The 18,572-nt window shown below is 41.7% G+C and overlaps 1 protein-coding gene across 3 annotated transcripts in view; it reads right to left on the minus strand.

The window, feature by feature from the left end:
- Positions 1–18,572, minus strand: part of efr3a (EFR3 homolog A (S. cerevisiae)) — a 122,456-nt gene that overhangs the window by 68,112 nt on the left and 35,772 nt on the right. Inside the window, exon 1 of one of the 3 annotated variants that reach the window (XM_047367944.1) lies at positions 16,927–16,959. The exons of the other annotated variants lie outside the window; for them this stretch is intronic. Coding sequence (XP_047223900.1) covers positions 16,927–16,951 — 25 coding nt within the window. The 5' untranslated portion in view covers positions 16,952–16,959. Of the gene's footprint in view, positions 1–16,926; positions 16,960–18,572 lie in introns of those variants that run through there. 3 annotated transcript variants of the gene reach the window in all.

Consider the following 18,572-nt stretch of genomic DNA (forward strand, 5'->3'; position numbering starts at 1 on the left):
CTGAAAAAACGAGGAGTTAATTTGAAATGTTTCCACAGAAATATTTGAAGATTCTGTTTTCAAGTAAATTTGTATGATGTCATTGTTTTATTTAAGTTCCTAAAGGATCTTGGGCTGGAGGGTCAACTGCCTGATTTCACATCAGTCTTTTCTACACTGAAATCCCATCAGTGGAAATCAAAGATCCAAACGCTTCTAAAATCCTTGTAACAGAAATAAACTTTGTGTAAAGATCCTTTGTCTCGTTCCTTTAGAGCAGTTGAGCAGGCTTCAGTCACTGGCACAGTGAACCAGGTGAAACAGGTGAACCAGGTGAGCTCAGAGTGCCTCCGCCTCGATTTCAGGTCAAGTATGACTTGATGAGGTGGAGCTCAGCTCAACAGATGAATCGAATAAACCCGACCTGAATTCACACAGAACAACTTCACAACATGCAACTGACCATGGTAACTGATACATCTGAAGTAACAGATGTTAGTCTCATAGAAACAACTCATTTCAGGGTTAATACCCCTGATTTTTCTACAGCATACAAGTTATTTACAGTGTTTTGATCTGAGACAGTGAATAAATGTCAGACATGCAGATATGAGGAGGTCCCTGCAGAGTCGCAGCATGTGTGCAAGTCAGCACTTAGATAAAATACCTGGAAGGGTGCGTTCAGGGACAGCAGATCGGCCGGGCTCCATAGATGGTACAGGCATGCAGGGTGAGAATAAAACTGCCTTGGTTTAAAGATTTGCGGAAGTCATAATTTCATCCACTCCATTTTTGCACTATTCAACATACTTCTGGCATCATTTATATTATTTCATCAGTTTTCTTGGCAGAAATGGTTGGTTTCCACCACTAATCGGGTTGCATACTGGTTTTAGAGTTGATCAAGCACCCCATGCTTCTGGAATGGCCTCTGTATGTTCTAAATTCAACTCTGTAGGACAAATTATACACCATGCCATTCTAACTTAAGTTCAGAGCTTATTGTGCGTTATCCTTTCAGAAAGTTTAGATATGTGTTTTAGCATCTTTGTCCTGCTGGAACATCTGACCATGTCCAAGAGTTAACCATCTAGCAGTGGATTAGAGGTCAAGCTGAAAAATCTGGAGGTCCTTGTGGATTTTTCCATCCAGTTGTTTTGTAAAGCACCAGTACCACCAAACAGCCCTACAACAGGATGCTGCCACCACCGTGCTCCACAGTTGGAGCAGCGTTCTTGGGTTTAAAAGCCTCACCTTTGCTCAGTCTTGGTGCATATAACCCTTCCCCAGAAGGTCTCTAGCTTGTTCTTGTGGGCAGCAGTATATTTTAGTCCAGTTTGCAGCTGTCACTTTTGGCCCTGAGGTTTTTTTTGTTGGCCACCACCTTCTCAGTCCACGGTGATGTACAACTGGCTTTAGTGTGGACGGTGGTACTGGTGTTCTACCAGCTTCCAGTTCATGGAAGGCTTGAGCCTCGGTGGTTCCTGAACATCCTAACCAACGTCCCTTCATGCCAGAGGGACAGTCTGGGTCAGATGGTTGAAACATGAACCCATGCTCCAACAGGACAACACCCCAAACATTAAACCTTGTTCCCCTATGAATAAAGCAGGGTAGCAATAAGCTTCTGGAATGGTCATCAAGATTTAAACGTCTCACATTTGCAGCAGGTAACTGAAAACAGTTGTTTGCTTTAAAGGAGGAGCCGACAGCAGAAAATTAATGACAGCAGGTTTGAATTACATTTAAGTCCTTTCTGGCTGAGGGCATCGTGCCTGCAATACAGTAATAGAGGCAATGCATCAATTTTAGTGTCCGGCGATGAATCTGCAGAGAGGGCGGCATAATCACGGCGCACAGCGGGGCTGCAGAGGTCTGTGGCGAGCACGAAGACTGATGAATTACAATGAGACGCGGCTAACTCAGCTGGCTGAGGAGAGGCAATTACAGCCGATCAGATCCATCATCCCACTGCAACCCAGCAACAAAGTTGAGGACGCATTGAAGCAAACCTAAAGCTCTAACATGACCACCTGTTGTCACACAGCAGGTGGCAAAATGCAGCAAAATGTAAAATAAAGCAGCCTTTTTACATGTTCTGAGAAGAACTACATAAAGTGGAGAGATTCTATAAATCACAGCGCTCTCTGACCTGAGAAGTTTTCTTTTTTTAATTGATTTCTACAGAGAAGGACCTTAATGTCCACCGAACACAACAAGCAATGAATAAATAATCACAATATGTGGAAAGGTTCTGGAGCTGTAAACTAACCCAACAGAACCACTTTGAAGGCAGTGGTGAGTTTTTTTCATTGCTAACAGACTAGTCACTCAGTTCTGCATCTTATTGCTAAATGTGTTTAAAAAACATGGAAGAAGACGATACTAATGGTCAACAGCTTATTTTGTTTTTGGTCCAACTTTAACATGGTACCAATTTATACAAGTAACAAGAGAAATTATTACTTTAGAAATTTAGGAATTTGTGTTTTTATTTTTTTTAGATATTAAATATATTGACATATTTGCAAAGCCCTGACCAAACGGGATGATTATAGCTTTACCTGAAACCACAACACTGGAGTCTCAAACTTTAGTCCTCGAGGACCAGTATTCACGCAACGTTTAGACGTGTCCCTGTCCCTGCACAGATTAATCAAATGGCTGAATTACCTCCTCAGCATGCAGCGAAGACCCCTTAATGACCTAATCATTTGATTCAGGTGCTCTGAAGCTGAGATACATCAGAAAGTTACATGACACCGACCCTCGAGGACTGGAGTTTGAAACCCTAGCATATAAAGGATAGTCCTGCCTTGTGCCTCCCTCAGTCTTGCCTGAAGGTTCGACCTACCACAGCTGAGGAAGCATCGTCTGTTTGTGGCTCGGTTATAGTTGAACGTTCCATCAGCCTCCGTTTGAGGCACCCGCCGGTATCTACTCAGAATATCACAAAGAGACGGCATAAGGTGAACAGGTTCTATTCCAGCTGTGGTCCTCAGGAGAATGATCCCTCAGGGTCAAAGATAATTCTTTTGAAAGTAATCCACCACAAGATCTTCAGAAGATAGTTACATTCAGAACAATGTAGATTCTGTTTTCACCTCACCAGGTAAGACGATCAAACAACAAAACATCTCTGCCACACCTTTCTAGATTCTCTCTGCTGCTGGCCCAACTTTACATACATACGATGGACAGCAGGTTTAGCCAATGAGCATCATCCTTGGTCCGTGTGACCACAATCACCTGGAAATACCCCACTTTGTGAGAGCGAAGAAGAGACTCTGCTTGGTCCAATGTTGGCCTGCCTGCAGAGGCTCGGGTTACTGGCCTCTGTGTTCACAGGAAAACAAGATCCAACATGGAGGTGAAGGGGCATTCTGGAACCGAAGTAGCTTCAGGAGGCCTAATTTAAATAAAGCGGCCAGGTTTCCATGTGAATGGGATGGAAATTATAACCAAATGAACAATCTTACAATTTCACTGACCCAGTGAGGTGTGTGGTGAGGAGCAAAGAATCAAAGAAGTTCAACGATTGTTTGTAACAATGCTTGATTTTTATTTAAATTCCTTTTCCACAGAGGTAAAAATCATGAGAAAGTAAAAACAAGAAGATAATGACCTAATTTAAAGTCTAATATGTTGAGGGGTGAGATGGTTTTTGTAAATAGCAATTAGAAATGATTTATTTTACTTCCACAGTGTTGGAAATGTATCTCGCCTCAACCTGTATATTTTATGAGATTTTTACCCCTTTAATTAAGATCATTTCCCCCAAAAATCCAACGTAATCCGTTTGTAAATTTGACATTTGCAAATTTTAAATCTCTGCAGACAAAAATCAGGTGATGAACCCCAAGGCTCCGTTCTCAGCCCCCTTTCAAAATCTGCATGCTGCCTGTAGCTTAATTTATATGGTATTACCATGGTATTACCATCTGAGACCTGTTCACTCAGTGTTTCCAGAACCAGAACCAAATAAGGGGAGGCCACTTTTAGTTTAAATACTCCTCAGCTCTGCAATAAACTCCCTGAAAAATCCACAGAAAGTCCAAATTTCCAGGAAATGTAAAACTCTCACTTTGAATTAAATTGTGCATACATGTTGCTGAGCTAAAATTGGTTCTGGTGCAGCGATCGGTTTGTCTTCAGCACCGGATCATGACATCCAGCCCAACAGCATTTGGCACAAGCCAGAAAAAAATTTCTGATGAAATAAGTCATACAGGTCCTTCTCAAAAAATTAGCATATTGTGATAAAGTTCATTATTTTCCATAATGTCATGATGAAAATTTAACATTCATATATTTCAGATTCATTGCACACTAACTGAAATATTTCAGGTCTTTTATTGTCTTAATACGGATGATTTTGGCATACAGCTCATGAAAACCCAAAATTCCTATCTCACAAAATTAGCATATCATTAAAAGGGTCTCTAAACGAGCTATGAACCTAATCATCTGAATCAACGAGTTAACTCTAAACACCTGCAAAAGATTCCTGAGGCCTTTAAAACTCCCAGCCTGGTTCATCACTCAAAACCCCAATCATGGGTAAGACTGCCAACCTGACTGCTGTCCAGAAGGCCACTATTGACACCCTCAAGCAAGAGGGTAAGACACAGAAAGAAATTTCTGAAAGAATAGGCTGTTCCCAGAGTGCTGTATCAAGGCACCTCAGTGGGAAGTCTGTGGGAAGGAAAAAGTGTGGCAGAAAACGCTGCACAACGAGAAGAGGTGACCGGACCCTGAGGAAGATTGTGGAGAAGGGCCGATTCCAGACCTTGGGGGACCTGTGGAAGCAGTGGACTGAGTCTGGAGTAGAAACATCCAGAGCCACCGTGCACAGGCGTGTGCAGGAAATGGGCTACAGGTGCCGCATTCCCCAGGTCAAGCCACTTTTAAACCAGAAACAGCAGCAGAAGCGCCTGACCTGGGCTACAGAGAAGCAGCACTGGACTGTTGCTCAGTGGTCCAAAGTACTTTTTTCAGATGAAAGCAAATTCTGCATGTCTTTCGGAAATCAAGGTGCCAGAGTCTGGAGGAAGACTGGGGAGAAGGAAATGCCAAAAGGCCAGAAGTCCAGTGTCAAGTACCCACAGTCAGTGATGGTCTGGGGTGCCGTGTCAGCTGCTGGTGTTGGTCCACTGTGTTTTATCAAGGGCAGGGTCAATGCACCAAGCTATCAGGAGATTTTGGAGCACTTCATGATTCCATCTGCTGAAAAGCTTTATGGAGATGAAGATTTCATTTTTCAGCACGACCTGGCACCTGCTCACAGTGCCAAAACCACTGGTAAATGGTTTACTGACCATGGTATCACTGTGCTCAATTGGCCTGCCAACTCTCCTGACCTGAACCCCATAGAGAATCTGTGGGATATTGTGAAGAGAACGTTGAGAGACTCAAGACCCAACACTCTGGATGAGCTAAAGGCCGCTATCGAAGCATCCTGGGCCTCCATAAGACCTCAGCAGTGCCACAGGCTGATTGCCTCCATGCCACGCCGCATTGAAGCAGTCATTTCTGCAAAAGGATTCCCGACCAAGTATTGAGTGCATAACTGTACATGATTATGTGAAGGTTGATGTTTTTTGTATTAAAAACAATTTTATTTTATTGGTCGGATGAAATATGCTAATTTTGTGAGATAGGAATTTTGGGTTTTCATGAGCTGTATGCCAAAATCATCCGTATTAAGACAATAAAAGACCTGAAATATTTCAGTTAGTGTGCAATGAATCTAAAATATATGAATGTTAAATTTTCATCATGACATTATGGAAAATAAGGAACTTTATCACAATATGCTAATTTTTTGAGAAGGACCTGTATATGCAAAATACACGTATTCGTATGCACAAGTCTGATTTTTTGCAAGTTTACGACCAAACAAACTATTTGTGAAAAAGAAACAGCTCTTTGTCACCAGGTAATGTGTCATCAACATTAGTTAATCCCTCAAGTCTGAGGTAGATGTTCTCTTCCTCCAACCAAAATATTGAGGTCACTCGAAAGGTTTCCTGTTGGAAGAGAACAATGAATGCAGGTTGTACTGTTCATATACACTGCTCAAACAAATAAAGGGAACACTCAAATAATACATCCTAGATCTGAATGAATGAAATATTCTCATTGAATACTTTGTTCTGTACAAAGTTGAATGTGCTGACAACAAAATCAGACAAAAATCATCAATGGAAATCAAATTTATTAACCAATGGAGGCCTGGATTTGGAGTCACACACAAAATTAAAGTGGAAAAACACACTACAGGCTGATCCAACTTTGATGTAATGTCCTTAAAACAAGTCAAAATGAGGCTCAGTATTGTGTGTGACCTCCACGTGTCTGTATGACCTCCCTACAACGCTTGGACATGCTCCTGATGAGACGGTGGATGGTCTCCTGAGGGATCTCCTCCCAGACCTGGACTAAAGCATCCGCCAACTCCTGGACAGTCTGTGGTGCAATGTGACGTTGGTGGATGGAGCGAGACATGATGTCCCAGATGTGCTCAATCGGATTCAGGTCTGGGGAACCGGCAGGCCAGTCCATAGCTTCAATGTCTTCATCTTGCAGGAACTGCTGACACACTCCAGCCACATGAGGTCTAGCATTGTCCTGCATTAGGAGGAATCCAGGACCAACCGCACCAGCATATGGTCTCACAAGGGGTCTGAGGATCTCATCTCGGTACCTAATGGCAGTCTGGCTACCTCTGGTGAGCACATGGAGGGCCATGCGACCCTCCAAAGAAATGCCACCCCACACCATTGCTGACCCACTGCCAAACCGGTCATGCTGAAGGATGTTGCAGGCAGCAGATCTCTCTCCACGGTGTCTCCAGACTCTGTCACGTCTGTCACATGTGCTCAGTGTGAACCTGGTTTCATCTGTGAAGAGCACAGGGCGCCAGTGGCGAATTTGTCAATCCTGGTGTTCTCTGGTAAATGCCAAGCGTCCTGCACAGTGTTGGGCTGTGAGCACAACCCCCATTTGTGGACGTCGGGCCCTCATACCATCCTCATGGAGTCGGTTTCTAACCATTTGTGCAGACACATGCACATTTGTGGCCTGCTGGAGGTCATTTTGCAGGGCTCTGGCAGTGCTCCTCCTGTTCCTCCTTGCACAAAGGTGGAGGTAGCGGTCCTGCTGCTGGGTTGTTGCCCTCCTACGGCCTCCTCCACATCTCCTGGTGTACTGGCCTGTCTCCTGGTAGTGCCTCCAGGCTCTGGACACTATGCTGACAGACACAGCAAACCTTCTTGCCACAGCTCACATTGATGTGCCATCCTGGATGAGCTGCACTACCTGAGCCACTTGTGTGGGTTGTAGAGTCCGTCTCATGCTACCACGAGTGTGAAAGCACCACCAACATTCAAAAGTGACCAAAACATCAGCCAGAAAGCATAGGTACTGAGAAGTGGTCTGTGGTCCCCACCTGCAGAACCACTCCTTTATTGAGTGAGTCTTGCTACTCGCCATATATTTCCCCCTGTTGTCTATTTCATTTGGACAACAGCTGTGAAATTGATTGTCAATCAGTGTTGCTTCCTAAGTGGACAGTTTGATTTCACAGAGGTTTGATTTACTTGGAGTTATATTGTGTTGTTTAAGTGTTCCCTCTATTTTTTTGAGCAGTGTACATTTCTTAACTTCTGAAGAAGCCTTCAGACTAAAACAGTCACCCTGTAACCTTCTAATACATACACAGGGTTGGAGTAAAGCTCCCCCAGCAGAGCTGTTTGCTTTAATCTACACCCAAACCACCAGAGGCACATAATCTAAACGATTAAAATGTGGAACGCTCCTCGGCTGATTAATAGCTCAGCCTTTGACAGGAGCATAAAAACTAAAACAGCATCTTCCATCCACGCCGTCGTCGGTTGACATTCTCACTACGTCTCGGCATGTGCAGAGTTTTCAGGACAGAGATGTGGACACATTTCGTCAGCTTGTCCACGAGTGGCTGACGTAAAGATGTCCGTGAAGATTTAGAAACTATAATTTTCTAGAAGCTTGGACTGAAACTGTGAAGAGTTGGAGGGAAGGAGAACTACAGACGTTCTTCCAATGCATGATCAAGCTAATCTGAAAATGTGACACATTTGACCACTCGAACGGTTAACCGTATTAAACGTAACTGATTATCAGCCAACTGACTGAATGCATCCTGTAAAAAGTGTCCTGGTTGACGGTTTGGGTTAAAGTTTTAAACTGAACAGAAACAAGGAAGATGCACTTTCTACAAGATCAGAAATCAACATTCAACCATCTTCAAAATTTCCCAACTTTTCTGTGGTTTCATTGATAAACTGACAGCTATAAGAAGAACACGGAAAACAGAAGCCCGGCCCCATCTGTAGGAGCAACCTTTCCTTATATAATTTACAACAGGTTGTAGAACCAAGTCAGCCTACAGAGTCATGATGCATTCGCTCGGATTTATGTGGGTTCTGATTCTGCATCAATCTGACTTTCATACACAACATCATCATCCTTTCCTGTAGCTGTATTAGGATGAAGGTTAACAGCTTTTATATGGAGAGGTAGTTTATGATATTTAGTCAGAGCAAATAAATCTAAAACAGCTGTGAGTTTATAACAAACAAATAAAGGAATAAATAATAGTTATAGATTTGCTTGTTGACTGGAAGTGGCTGCTGGCCTCGTTAACTTGTAAGGTTTTTATAAGCTGAAGGCTGTGTGCACAAACAGAGATAAAGAGTCAAATCTGCAGCCCTCCTCAGCCTGACCACACAGATTTCTGCATTCATGCACGTTTCTACAAGTATCACCAGGTTGCAATGGACATGCAGTTTATATTTATATATTTTGTGGTATTTATTGCAATAACACTAAAAGTGATGATAAGAAGAATATAAAAATCCATTGCAGTCTTTCTTGACATAGGATTTTATGGATGCGAGTGTAAATCATTGCAGTCAAAGCCATGTAATCACAAATACTGCTCTAAAAATACTCCATCAGAGAACAACTTATTGAATATTAAACAGCCTGCTTCAGGAAATTAGGAATAAAGATCCACTCCTTAATGCAAATAACACCACACAATAACACATTTAATCATATTTTTAAAGATATCACTGTTTATTGCTCCTATTTTAATGTTACCTAATCAACCTACAGGCAGTGGAAGCTTTAAAGCAGACGAGAAAACAAAACAGCCCCCAAAGCTGTCAAAAAACACCAACCCGCCCAATCCAACCCTCAACAGAAAGACATCAAGGTCCCCATAGGCCCCACGCAGGGGGAGCAGGACACTCCTTGTTGCTGATAAAAGTGATCTATTTGCTTTCCAGCGAGGTTTTCTAAGATTTCGTTGTTGGCATAACGGAATCTCAGGACTGTACTGTAAACAGTGAGCAGGCAGAAAGCTGTGAACGCATGAAACCGAAGTCAGAGTCCTTGTTTGTCCACACAATCTTGGCCAATAAAGCTGATTCTGATTTATCAGAACACACTGATTGAAAATTAGGTGGGACAGCAAGGTACCATGAAAGACTGGTTTAGATCTGGTGTACTTTGTGTTATTAGGAAATTATAAATCTGAACAAACGAAGATTAAAAGTGGGGTTCCTCAAGGCTCCGTTCTCAGGTCACTTTTATTCAATATCTAGAGGATCCCCAGCCTCAGATGTAAACGTCACACATATGTATACTGATGAAAACTTTATATTTTCATCAGTATACTGAAGTACAGAAACCTGTGTCTGATATAAATAAGGACTGGAAACATAATTGTTTGGCAAAATTTCTGATAAGGGTGAAAGATTATCAGATAATCTTTTTTATGTCTTAACTATTCAATTATTCCTTATGTTTCTTTTAATGTGAAGCTTACATTTTAGTATTTATTCAATGTTATTCTTGTTTTTAATGATACTTTTATCCCTCTTAATTTCCTGCAGAGTACCTTGAATTACCTTGTGTATAAGTGGTCCTTCACAAATAAACTTGCATCACCTGACCTAACATGTTCAATCATCACTGTAATAATTAGTTACACACATGGCCTTCTAAGAGACATTAAAGTCGGATTTCCCTACCCCCTCCTGGTTTTAACATCCTTCAGAGACTCAAACTGATCTTGTGTTCCATTTTTAACTGAATGCAGCGGTTTAATTTTTTATTTCAATCTTTTACAACCTGTATAGAAAAACATATTTTGTGAGAATCACTTTGAGCCTCTGATAAAAAGTTATTTATTGACAGGCGCAAGGTTTTTAAATGGACACATTCACCTTCCCTGCTGCTCCGCCTCGTAAACATTTAACCAGCGAGGACGGGACACGCTGCAGCAGGTCCGAATGTTTTACAGATAAAGAAGGACCCAGTTAACAATGAATTCATCAGGAAATTCACATTTCCAGTCAGTACATGAAACCTGTTACAGATAACCGTAGAAGAGAAACAAAACTACAAAATCCAAACTTTCTAAAAAGTTAGAAATAAACATTTAAGCCAAATTAAAGCTGTAAAATAACTCATCTCTGCAAGCTTCCTGGACCATAAAGGATTGATTACGATTATTTGATCAGGTCACAAAAGACGCTCTATGGATTCCAGAACCTTTTCCAGTACAACCACTGCATACAAGCTGCCTCAGGAACCAGTGGGGGCTCCCGCTCCGTATCAGGGAGGTCACGCTAATAACGCTCACCCGGTGATATCCGGGCCTTCAGGCCCATTAAAACCAGGAGCTTTGGTCCTTTCAGTCAGCTGCTTCATAAGTCCTCCTCACAGGCTCTCAGAACGATGCCAACAGCTGAGCCCAGAGACCCATCAGACACAGCAGGGAGGGTGGTGGCAGACACAGACCATCCATCTCAGAGCAAATTACAGCAACCATCAGGGAGAGAGCAACTGGTGAAAGGAGGACTGGAGATGGATGGAGAAATAATGGAGGAGTAAAGGATGTAAAATACCCATAGAGAGCCAGAAGATGGAGAAAAGGCAGGATGGAGAGATGGAGGGGAGGTAGAAGAAAGCAAGGAGGCTGGTTGGCTGCAGAGAGACAAATGAGACCAATTTAAAGTCAGTTTTCCCTCCTGCATCCAGCCTCTATCAACCTCCAGACAATGGATCTCTGGAGAGAAGCGTAGCCAAACTGATGAGATCTGATAAACAAAATCAAACCCTGAAGACCGACAGGACAGGAAATGACCAAGTCACCTTCTGCGGCATCTGTGTTTCAAAGGGTGGAGCAGAAACAGAAACGGGTGGGTGTCTGGACAAGGGAAATGGGTCGGCTGCTAACCTGTAACAAGACGAAATGACCCGTTTGAGGCTGTTTCTCAACAGGAACAGGAATTCTTCAGGATCAATCTTTAAAACTCAAAACCTGTCTTCAGTTTAAGGTTGATTTTATCATAGAGACCCATCACAGCCTGTCCTAACTCCTAACTTTTCTGGTCGGTTGGACTGAGAAACAACATTTACACAATGGGACAGGGAATCATCTAAAAACATAAATATTTATACTCCATTTTCTTTTCCTGATCAGGTGCTATAAGCTTCAAAATCAGCAGCCACACCCAGCAATATCTCCATAAAAGTTGATTGACCTGTTTGAGGTCAGCATCTCCATCAGACCGAAGCCTGGACTTTAACTAGGCCACCATAAGACCCTTTTTTTGTTTTTCTGTTGTTTTTTTTTTTAACTGGAGTGCTTTTGATCATTCTCCTGCTGCATAACCCAAGTGAGCTTGGGTTGAAGGTTGTGAACTGATGGCCTGACATTCCACTTCAGGATTTTCTGGTAGGGACCAGCACTTCTTTGAAAGTCATACTCACCATTATTCCACTCGAGAAAGCTGAATAGAATTTGTGCTTCACAAGTCTTATGGGTAAGAACAGTTTTTTGTAGAGTGCATATTTCATTTTGTTTTAATATTTTTGATTGGTGAATTATTTTGCCGTTTATTCTGGGTACGAGTCTGTTTTTTGTTTATATTCTGCGTCTTGTGAATGAGAGGGACCCAAGTGGAGCAGAGAGGTTACAGGTAGCAGAGATAAAAATGGTAAAGGATTTTAAGCACATAGGGTCAACAGTCCAGAACAACGGTGAGCGTGGAAAAGAGGTGAAGAAGCGTTTCAAAGCAGGTTGGAGCAGGTGGAGAAACATGTCAGGTGTGTTGCATGATGGGAGTCTGAGAATCAAAAAAAAGGTGTAGAAGATGGTGATGAGAACAGAGATGGTTCAGAGACAGCAGCCCTGAGGAAGAAACAGGAGGGAGACCTGGAGGTAGCATAGATGAAGATGTTGAGGTTCTCTTTGGGAGTAACAAGGATGGATAAAATCAGGAATGAGGACATCAGAGGAACAGTTAGATGTGTTGGAGATAAAGCAAGAGAGACCAGACGGAGATGGTTTGGACATGTAAGAAGGAGGGATAGTGAGTACATTAGTAGAAGAATGTGAAGCTGGAACTGCCAGGCAGGAGGTCTACAGGAAGACCAAAGAGGAGATTTATGGATGGAGTGAAAGACGACATGAAGGTAGTGAGTGTGAGAGAAGATGCAGAAGGTGGGTTAGATGAAGACAGAGACTCGCTGTGGCGAACCTGAAAGAAAAACATAATTCTGCGTTTTGGTTGTTTTATATTGCTGGTTTTAAACGTTGGTTAGGTGTTTGGTACCTGGAAGACCTCAATGGAAATAAGATCTTGGCTTTCTAGTTTTTTATCCTCGGTGAGGATACTTGACTCTGGTCATTAAATGCTAATGCTGCACTCAACTGTTACATAATCAAATAAATCCAATGGTTCAAGTCTTCCATGTCCTGAAGAGGCAATGCTGGCCCAGACCATCATATCATCACCACCATGTTTGACTGTAAAAATGATTCTTTTCTGAAATGCTATGTCAGTTTTAAACCAAATGGATCATGGTTTTTGTCCTTTCCTATTGATCCAAGAAGCATCTTAGGCCTTAAGAGAGCTCCTAATGTGAGGAGATGTTACGAGTAGTGAGGAGGACTTTTAGTGAGTCTTAGAGTCTCACTAAAAGTATAGTAAATATTTACAAACTGTAAAATAAAATTCTTTCATCAGTTAATTTCTCTCCATTGATTACTAGGAGCGCATCAGGTTTTTTCTTGTTTCTTTTAACAACCAATCACAGCTCTTAGAAGACACCGTCACACCTAGCAACGGGGTTAACCACACCTCCTCACCAAGATAGGAATCTCTGTTGTCTCCTCGCTCAGAGTCACTCTCAGCTGCAAGCTGAATCACTAAAGCTAGGAGTCCTTACCAAGAAATTTAGGCTAAGAGTTCTGAGAATCTTTGTGAATACGGGCACAGAAGTTTCATATAATTAAAATTTGTTAATATTCTAGCTTCCATGCTTCTGATCTGCACTTATAACCTTGAATACATGTTGCTACTTTAACATAAGTTATGTAGAGTCTGAAAGGCAAACATGATACCATTTCCTGGTTAGCCAAGCCTGCATTGTAAATGGCAGGGAGACCCCCACCTAGGTACAACAAGTTAATGTCAGGTGATGCATTAAATGATGGAACAAACAATAAAAGCTCTTTGTCTACACTGGAGAGTGGAGAAAACTAAATCTTGGTGTTGGTGGTCAAACATGACCGAAAAAAAATGTAATCCCATCTAGTGCAATACACCAAAACAGAAGAGTAGCTAAGCTAATCTTAGCTCAAAAGAACTGAATGATTACAAAAATATTATTTGCTGTTCAGCATTCTTTATATAAATGTTTCCATCAATATACTCAAATATATATAGTTCAAAGTGATAGTGAAAATAAATCTGATATTTTAGCTGCTATACTACTCAGTTCTTCTAATCAGGTTAGCTTAGCTATATTAGTAACTAAACAAAATGAATTTCTGATCAATGCTTCTGAGCATGTTTAATATAAATCTTTTTTATGTTTAACATAAACAATTCAAAGCTGTAACGGTACGTGCTAAGATAATGAATCCTGAGCAAGCCCAGGAAAAAAGCAAACGTTTATTTTGGAATTAGTCAAGCTGATGCTAGCCTAGGAGTAGCCAGGCTAATGCTAGCCTAGGAGAAGCCAAGCTAATGCTAGCCTAGGAGTAGCCAAGCTAATGCTAGCCTAGGAGTAGCCAAGCTAATGCTAGCCTAGGAGTAGCCAAGCTAATGCTAGCCTAAGAGTAGCCAAGCTAATGCTAGCCTAGGAGTAGCCAAGCTAATGCTAGCCTAGGAGTAACCAAGCTAATGCTAGCCTAGGACTAGCCAAGCTAATGCCAGCCTAGGACTAGTCAGGCTAATGCTAGCCTAGGAGTAGCCAGGCTAATGCTAGCCTAGGAGTAGCCAAGCTAATGCTAGCCTAAGAGTAGCCAAGCTAATGCTAGCCTAGGAGTAGCCAAGCTAATGCTAGCCTAGGAGTAACCAAGCTAATGCTAGCCTAGGACTAGCCAAGCTAATGCTAGCCTAGGACTAGTCAGGCTAATGCCAGCCTAGGACTAGTCAGGCTAATGCTAGCCTAGGAGTAGCCAAGCTAATGCTATCCTAGGACTAGCCAAGCTAATGCTATCCTAGGAGTAGCCAAGGTAATGCTATCCTAGGACTAGCCAAGGTAATGCTATCCTAGGACTAGCCAAGCTTAAGCAAATGCTATCCTAGGAGTCACTAGCTATGACACCCTATTTCACATAAATATTTCTACACTCTTTTCCATGTTTATCATGTTTTGTTTCCAGATTAAAAAAACAGATTTGAGCTGTTGGGTTTCTCAGCTCAGTGAGAAGATTATGGTAGTCATATTTCTGTTGCATTTATCTTACAGTCAGTTAATCAGCAGCACCTGCCTTTGCACAGTATGCAACAGTCATTGCATACGGCAGTTTGTACATAAATCAGCAGTATTAAGAGAAAGGTTTTTACCAACCATTAAAGATTTGGAAATATTTACTAATAAAACATTTTACATTAAAGCTTTGTTTGAGCCAAGGGGAAAACAATCTTGGAGCATGCATAGCCCACTAGATACATTTGGGACACTTGGATGCTCTTGTATGTTGTTAAATAAGTCGCATTTATTTTAAAGTTTGCAAAGACCAGTTGATACACTTCTGCATACCTTTCAGCGAAGTAAAACCGTACCAATAAGTTCATCATTATTAAAAAACGCTTCTATAGGGCAAATGTAAGGTTTTTTCTATCTTAGTTAACCCTCCTATAACATCATCTCAGAAATATTGATTCTTCTTTCTGCAGGCATCTAATTCAGATTCTGTTTGGAATAACATGACATGCGTGTCTACCAAAGACAGAAAAGGAAATCTGTGTCTGTCTCTCAATGAGGTTGTGGGATGGATGGGAGGGAGTTAATCAAGCATGAAAGGCATCAGATGACTTCTGGTGTTTTCAGCTGTGCTGCCAATCAAACATCTGCCAGCTTGAAGCTCAAGGACGTTGTCCAAACAACCACGCACAGTCTTTCATGCTCAGATTCACCCTGAAACACACTGTACCTCCTGTCTAAATTCAAAGTGAAAGTTTTCAGTTATTAGAGAGGAAAAGGTCTAGTTATATCTCTTCTTCTGCATTTTATCACACTTTCAGCTGAAATTAATTTCATAATGAGACAAAGATAAGCTGAGTTAGTGCAAAAATGAATGATTGCATTTAATGAGAAATGAAATGGTTTTATTTATTAAAAAAAAAGAAAAAAAGATCTAGACCACCCCCCTTGTAAAACTATTCTTGGTTTATCTGGACCTAGATGATCTGCCCTATTTGCTGCATCTATGAATGATTTATGGTTTAACCTATAACATGCTAGGAACACCATGACTCCCTCCACTGTGGAGGAATTAAAACAATTCTGCAAAGCAGAGTGGAGGAATTTTTGACCCACAATGGCAATGAAGACTCTGTGTCAGTTATCAGGTGGACCTACCGGTCATTAGGTTTAGGAGGTTATTATTTTTTTCCACATAAGACCAGGTTGGTTTGGATAACTCCTTCCTCCTAATACAACAGAATTATTTGAAAACCTTACTCTGGTTCATGATCTGAAACATTCAAATCTGACAAAAACAGAAGAAACCTGTTGGGGGTAATACTTCTTTTCACACAAATAACATATTTGGGAAAAACTGTTTCTTTAAATAGAATCTCAGTTTTCAAACTAGAAAGTCGTGATCTGTGATCTCCTACTACATCTCAACAACAGAAGCACCACGAACCCCTGGTGTTAGCATAAAAGGGTCAAACGGGACTAACCCAAAAAGGCTGGTGATGTATGTCAAATACAGCAGTTACATCTATCACACTGCCCAATCATCAGAGTCCCTATTTTAAAACACACATTGCCACCACCATCCTCTGCCTCTTTCTCCAAAAACAATATGAAATTATAAAGATGAGATCAAGAGTGGATGGAAAAACTACTCTGAAGATGGATTATAAACAGGAACCACTGAATGATATACTCCCACCAGGGGTTGAAGAATAAATGCCAGTTATTTTTTCCATAGTTTATACATATTTCAGATCTTAAATATAGGGTCTCAGGCAAAAAAAATGGTGACAGTGGTTATTTTGTGCCCTGTTTTACCTTTTAAGACAAATAAGAGTAAATCCACAACAACACAGCAGCTGCTGAGGTTGGCAGACCATAAAACAGCAGCTGGATTGAAAAAAACAAGTACCATCATCAATCAGCGCCCTGCTGTGGCTCGTCCCTCACCATTATGGCTACCTGGCATCAGTACCCTCACTCTGATTGGTCTCAAGGTGCGTTAGTCAGGCAGAACCAGTTTGCTGATTGGTTATTAAGCCTTCTTATATAGCAGATCGATTGCTGCGGCCAAGCGTGGGCTTGTTCCCCAACTCTTTTGACCTCCCTCTCTCTATCTCTGTCTCACACAGAAGCAGGAGTCAGAAATGAAAAAAAAAAACAGCCTCCTACCCGACTCATTGTTCTCTGAATCCATCTTGTTGGAGGTGACGCAGCGAACGGCCTCCCAGGTGGACTTCGACTCCTCTGTCTCTTTTCCTTTCTCTGTGTCCACCCTCTCTCCCCCACTCTCTCTCCCACCCTCCTACCTCCCCTTCTGCCTCAGACACCAGCAGTCATCACTGACCTTGCGGTGTTTGCGTTTCCCCTCGCCGACAGCAACAGCAGCTCTGCAGAGACCAGTGTGTGCAGTTAAAGTACTCCTAAAATCCCTAATGATTCCTCTGAGAGGGAAACACAGGAAATAAACCCTGGTGAATGGGAAAGGGTTTGATTGCTGGGATTACATCAGTCAAAAGCATTTTAATCAACCTGATTGGAGCATACTGATGCAGGTTTACCGAGACAACCTGCTGATAAAGGGTTTCAGTATGTTAGGATGCGTGGGTATCCATTTTTATGTCTATAAGTATGAGTGGGCCTCTATGGTTGTGAAATACAGATAAAATACCTCCATCTATCTCCAGGCTAATTTTAAATCTGAAACATTAGGGAGATTTCAGTTTCAGAAATTTAAACACATGGAGATCATCTGGACCTTACTCTGACTGCAGGAGACTCATTTGTGTCTTCTTAGTGCTTAGACTCAACCATTTTCTTGGCTTCGGTTTCACCACCTGCTTTTTCAGAACTGACTAGAGGTTCTGAATCAGGGGAGTTTCCTCACCACAAGCCCAAAATTTCAGCACTCTGATCTTTGAGCTTTCATGGTAAAGAGAACCAGCTCAGGATCTGAACCCTGTAGGACTCCATAACCAACTGTGGTGCATGTGAAAGATTTAACTTTAACATAACCAAACTGGAATCTGTCAGATAAATATGATCCTAAACCAGCTTAGGACCGTTTCCTTGATTTTAACAGAACCTTTAAGCCTCTGTGAGAAAAGTTGCATTGAGATCTACGAGGACGAATCCATTGTTTACCACTGATTCACCTGCTCTTTGAAACCTGAAACTAAATCCCAAGAGGGATAAAGATAATTTCCTTTTTGTTCATTAGCCTCGTCACATTAGTCTCGCTGGAAAATCTGCAAATCATCATCAAATAGTCCCTTGCATGGTTTTCAGTGGAGGTAACCAATGCCAACACAGCAAGCCAGGGATTTTAGCATATATGCACTTTTAATACAACAGTCAGTCTGATCATTAAATTGATTGATTTAATTAAACTCTCTCAGCTTCACTTTTGCTGATAATATAGCTAAACTCATGTTAACTGACCATTTTGTATAAAAAGACAATAGAAATTGATTATTTCTTTATCGAAGGTATTTGCAATCACTTACCAGGCATCTGATTGTTCTGAATAATAACTGAACAGCAGAGCAAACAGCCGGTCCAAAATCTAAGTCCGCAAACATTCAGTGACATCGTCTGCATCGCTAAAAAGCTTTGGCTGTGACTACAAATAAATGAGCACAGGGACCCTGTCTGTGTTTGGAGAACAGAGGCCACCATGCTCATACCCAAAGACCTCTTCAGCAGCAACTCACGCCCTGAAAAGGAAAAACAGCAGAACCGACAGGTCACACGGAGTCCTGAGTGCAACTGTTCTCTGAAAGGAAATTCAGCCTGAACGTCCAAAGAAGGGTAGAAAT

The sequence above is a fragment of the Girardinichthys multiradiatus genome, chromosome 6 (assembly GCF_021462225.1).
Source record: "Girardinichthys multiradiatus isolate DD_20200921_A chromosome 6, DD_fGirMul_XY1, whole genome shotgun sequence".
NCBI lineage: Eukaryota > Metazoa > Chordata > Actinopteri > Cyprinodontiformes > Goodeidae > Girardinichthys > Girardinichthys multiradiatus.